Here is a 5,774-nt window from a genome sequence, read left to right on the forward strand (position 1 = left end):
TTTCTACTTCCGGTGTTTAAATATTCAAGAACAATTTAGACAAAACGAACGAAATTCTGCATTTTTCGCAAAAGTCGCAACGCAATAGCTAGAAGATTTTTTTTTCTTCGGAGAATGTTTTCAAGCATTAACAAACTGTTTTTTACTGACAGAAAATAGTTTTTAGTAATTGTTTGTGTAGTGGATTTAAAAATAGCTCATTAGTTAACAATCACAACAATTTTTTTAATTAAAATTAAAATCGTTTGAGAGACAGAGCCATCATCGCTGTTGTATGCAACCTCTCTGACCACCATTGTACACCGCTCAATCGACTTCGAGAAATTGCGCACAAGAGGGTCACTTGAGGGCGTTGTGTTGTTTTGAAATAAAGACATGGACAAATTTGACTGCAGGTGGCAAGACATCACTTTAGATATGCTCGTATCGATGAGGCAGATATCGTATTTGCAGATGAATATATTGATTGGTGCATTATAATGCCATTTTATCTAGTGTACATGTACCATGAAATCTGGGACTCCCTTTCCCACAATGCCGTTTGCATGTACTTTCCATACTAAGGATCTAGTTGCTTTAATTGTTTGTTTGTTTGTTTAACGTCCCTTTTGAGAATTTTTCATTCACATTGAGACGACACCATTTGCCGGTGGAGGGCTGCAAATTTAGACCTATATACTCGGCACTCAGGGCCATTGAGTAGTGAGGGATCCTTTTCGTGCCAGCACCTACTGCGACACTGGGCCTCAGTTTATACGGTCTCATCCGAAGGACCGTCTCCACGTCCCTCGGTGGGATTCGAACCTGCGACGTAAGGATCAACCTAATTCTTACTTAAGGAAGAGAAGGACCTTGAGCTGAAAAAATACTTGTCATTCAATTTTTTTCATATTTTATATATTTCTAATTAAGTATGTCCCACATATCTTAAAGCAGTTAAATCATTAGGTTTCTTACCTTATTTTGGAGATATTGATTGACAAACACTATGCCCTACAGTATCTAAGTGGAGTTTTAATTCTCCAAGTTTCCGGGCGCATTACTCTGTCCATAATGGGATTTTTTAAGCATACATAAAAAATATCAAAGAGGACATGGTTCTTTTAAAATATTTCAGAGTATAACTAGGATTTAAAATTCGAAAAAGCAAGTTTTGTCTATCACATTGCATCTGGATAGGGAAAATAATGCACTTTTTAAGACAACTTAAACAATAAAAAACGTAATTCACAAAAAATTCTATCATTCAATATTTTTTAATTTACGTTGAAATGCAAATCCTTCAAATTATTGATTAACTGTAAAAGTTTCGAATGATGAAGCTGACCTCATTATTTCACAGGACAGCGTTAAAGAGGACATACGCATGACAAAAACGTGTCATGTTACATTTCTCGAGTACGGGAAAACCCAACTATGACGTCACACGTAAGCTAAATAAGCGAAATAAGATATACCTACATAAGATTTCCGTCATCAGCCATGCAAAAATAATTTTGTGTTCCCCGTTTCTCAAAATATTTCATCATATACTGATTATGACCCGTTTTTACATAATAATACCGCCCCTCTGTTCACCGAGTATGATCTTGCTGTACTAACAAATCATGTATGACGTCACCGACTTGTTGGACGCGCAGTTTAGGGAAACAGAGGAGTGGATCAATCTTTTTCATAATTTGTTAATGTTTACAAGAATGTTAAAACTTTTTTATTTTTTTAATATAAGATGGTAATTAAAGTTAAAAAATTGTCAAAAAATTATACAAGAACTGATGCTTTACACTTTTTGCGCTAATATAAACGGAGACTATGACGTAGTTAAACAGAGTCATGTGACCATGTGTCCTTCATCCCCTTAATTCGCGACTCTAGAGCAAACGCTCTAACCATGCATGCACTGCGCCAGCGGGCGACTCGATCTAGTGTGCTTGAACGGATATATGGAAAGGTTATTACTTATCAGATTTAAAAAGATTTTGTACTTATATAGTTATTTTGTGCCAAAAATAAAACATAATCGCACCAAACACGTTCAATAATACATGAGATATATTAATATGAAAGGTAAATGTATGCTTTTAAATATTTGCTTATTTCATGTGTTGCTACTATAATGCTATTTTCAGTGAGAGCAATTACACTTTTTAAATAGCTTAACTGTAAAAGAAAAAAAAACTGTTTAAGGCACATCAAATATATCGTTGTTTGTTTCTGAACAATTTCTTTAACGTTTTATTTTTCTCCACCTTCCTTTTATGAAGGGTTTATATTATTCATTGCATTTTCCCTTTTTTTCTTCTTCTTTTATTATTAATATTGTCATTATTTTAATTATTATTAATTTGATGCCTCTAAATTCCCATTGTCTCAAATTATCTGATCAGCGAATAGTTTTCGTTTTGTTCATATTAGATATATACTCTGAAAAATAGATTCGCTCTGATTGGCTCAGTGGCAGTGAGGCGCCATTATTCGAGAATGTAAACATCTAGCCTTTTAGGCCTAATGATTCTGAGAAAATGGCCTCTTTTGGACAGGTTAAATACTTTACCATTTTCAGTTTTGTGTTCTTTAGATTGCATTTAAAGTCTAGTGCTGAACCATTCAACATTTTGCAATATATACCAAGATAGATAAACATGAACGTTACTTAGAAATACTAAAGAAATAGTCAACGAATTTCTCTCTCTCTATGTAGACAGAGTATTCACACGACGAACAAGAGGCAATACAAAATGCATTGAGGCAGAAACTAGGACCCGAATTCATAAGTCAGCGTGCTGGAGCCGGGGGACAGAGGGTAAATGGGCACCTCAACATCTGTTACAAGTTTAACAGGTTGGGCACAGTTCCTTTTTAGAGGAAGTATTACTATAAAACGGGATTATTCCTCTTTTCAGTAATAAAAAGCCTTACTGTATATGGGAATTTTCGTCATATTTTTTAAATAATGTCCCAAATCTGTTTATCAAATAAAAAGTGCATGAAAAATATGATGTGATGTGTTTAAACTTTATTAAACCAATCTCGCTGACAAAAATTCTGCCTTTTAGTGCTGTAGACAGGAGTAACGTGAGATTTAATCGTACGACGACATGAGTTTTCTTCCAACCGATGTGAATATTTCCCTTATAAGTATATTATTATTTGTTCAAAAACGGAAAATTTCATAGCTTGGTTTCGTGGAGGTGACATCTTTTGAACATGCACAGGAATTATAAACTCACATGCAGCAGTAATCCACGACTTTTACTTCAATTTTCCCTGTTGATAAATGATACGAAAAGTAGGGACTCTTATAAGGGCATTCATGCTAAAACCATTTTTGAAAGACTATCTTTTATAATTTAATATTTTAAACAATTATTTTCATCTGTAAAAGAAGCAGTGGTATAAGAAAATATTTTTAGGATGTCTTTGAAAGAAATGATATAAAATTAAATTAGAACGAATAATTTCATGAACGAGTTAGCAAGTGCTGAACGTATTCAATTTCACAATTTTAACACAGATAAGCTTCCATAAGAAATTTATATCATAGAAATATTTCATCACTCTTTTTCAGCATTTTGCAGTGGTAAATATTGTAGTTTTGAGCATACATACACTTAATAGACTATAAATATTTAGAGGATGTGAAAATATTCTTGCACTTAATCTTTTATTCAAAGCAAACACGAAAATAGAGGGTAAACGAGTGAAAATTCTCGTATACAGTAATGTTTTTTATTACTGAAAAGAGGAATAATCCCGTTTTATAGTAATACTTCCTCGAAAAAGGAACTGTGTTTAACCTGTTTTACAGGTCCAGTCCAAAGACTAGCTATTTCAACCTACGTAGCTATTAATAGCTACCTAGGTATTTAAACCTACTTGAAGTAGTTACTTCTACCTACTTTTACCTGTCTACAAAATAAAATAAAATAATAATTAAGGTGCATCTTTAAAACAGGTCAAACGTTGTTTATCATCTTGTGCATTTGCACAGAAAAAAATCAGGGTGTTAATTTGAAAGCTTTACGAGAATGGAGAGGAAATGCATGAAAAATCATCCCCAAAACATTTTATCCAAGAATGCATAAAGATTTTTTAAAATTGATACAGATTTGTACGACATATTCGACTTAGTTTTTATCCATAGCTACCAGAAAATGAAACTGGATGCAGTTTTGATGCAAAATTGATAAGTTAGAAAGAAGTCATTTTTTGGCTAAAAGTTTTGTTGTATACATCGTCAGTGTGACCGTATTAAGGAATTTGGTACTCGCTATAGTGCGCTGGCCACGAAATGCAAATATAAAGCAAAAAGTAGGTAAAAATAGCTATACCTGGAGTATGTTTAAATACCTACTTAGTTATAAGTAGCTACGTAGGTAGAAATAGTCTTTGGACTCAGACTGGACCTGCATAACTCAAAGTACACATGTACCAGCGATTTTTTTCTATGCATTGGGAAAGGGTCCAGTACCGGTTCAATTGGGAAAAATAGCTTCGAAGTAGAACATGGGAGAATTTTCTGTCATTTAAACAAATGAAACGTATTTTGCGTTTATTCCAACCTTATTACCTATTACTCCGTTTTTTAAAGAATAAACAACAGGTATTTATTGTTTTTCATATCAATGTCCCTTTTTTCACATTTTCTGCTTTCAATTTGTCAAAATGTATGACACTACGCTGTCTACACCACAGTTCCCACCATATTACGACATCTCTACTTTCGATTTAAGCGGAAGTGAAACAATTAGTCAACTTGTACAATAATGTTTCATATAAAAAAGAATTGGGATTTTTTAGTCTCAAATTGGGAAAAATTAACATTTTTTGGCATTGGGAATGGTACCGTTTATCGGTACCAGTTATATAAGGAAAAAAAACGCTGTGTAACTATACTTTGTTATAATTGGTGAGTTGTTAGTTACTTAGTGCATACTATTAAACTGTGTCCATAGACATTTTGCTGAACATGAAATGTTTGTATAATTTTAGTGGTCATTTAAGGAATATATTTTAATTTTTTGTGAGTTATTGGTGTGTAAATTTCACAGACTTGTCACGGTTACGTTCCGATTACGTGTTCTGCCCACATTGTAACAACCCAAGTGGTTTCGTACTGCTTATATATATGCCAACAGGTGTATATAAGCACACAGGTGTGTAGTACATTGGTGTCAATAGAAAGCAAATGGCTTCAAACATATATGTGTCTATTAGGTTGTTTCTGTTATACAAATGGTACGAATAACGAAGTGTAGTAAAAATTATTTTGTCCTATCTTCCTAATGTATTTTGCTTAACATGCTTAAAATCTAAGATTTTGATCAATGTGAATTAGAATATTCTGTTTGAATGTTTTCGAAAGAACCCACAAAGGCAGAGACATGCAGCAGTGTAAACAAGAATTAGATAATTAACATACAATTGGAGCCTTCTTTGAAGATCAAATACCTTAATTCTTCACTGGTAAAAACTTACCAGTTAATTGCTTCAAAATTACAATTATGAATTGTATAAATAAACAATATTGCACAGAATTCAAACTGCGTACAAAATTAAATATCATATAATTGCAAATGTAAATTATCTATTAGCTGTTTTTCTTTTTGATTTGGAACAAAACCACCTGGGTCAAACATGTATTATTTTGGATCGTATCCACTCATGTCAAACAGGAATCGGAACGTAACCACCCACATTCCTTGTCTCGTGGGCATAATTCATGAAGCGAGCTAGCACTTCATGAAATTATGCCTATGTGCAAGTCTGTGTGA

The 5,774-nt window shown here is 33.3% G+C and overlaps 1 protein-coding gene across 1 annotated transcript in view; it reads left to right on the plus strand.

Annotated features, from left to right (window-relative positions):
* The first annotated feature begins 2,471 nt into the window (after positions 1-2,471).
* Positions 2,472-5,774, plus strand: part of LOC133195570 (uncharacterized) — a 37,018-nt gene continuing 33,715 nt past the window's right edge. Inside the window, exons 1-2 of the mRNA XM_061331454.1 lie at positions 2,472-2,540; positions 2,702-2,803. Coding sequence (XP_061187438.1) covers positions 2,523-2,540; positions 2,702-2,803 — 120 coding nt within the window. The 5' untranslated portion in view covers positions 2,472-2,522. The remainder of the gene's footprint in view (positions 2,541-2,701; positions 2,804-5,774) is intronic.

The sequence above is a fragment of the Saccostrea echinata genome, unplaced genomic scaffold (assembly GCF_033153115.1).
Source record: "Saccostrea echinata isolate AGI-Se365-2 ecotype Australia unplaced genomic scaffold, CSIRO_AGI_Sech_v1 ptg000029l, whole genome shotgun sequence".
Taxonomy (NCBI): domain Eukaryota; kingdom Metazoa; phylum Mollusca; class Bivalvia; order Ostreida; family Ostreidae; genus Saccostrea; species Saccostrea echinata.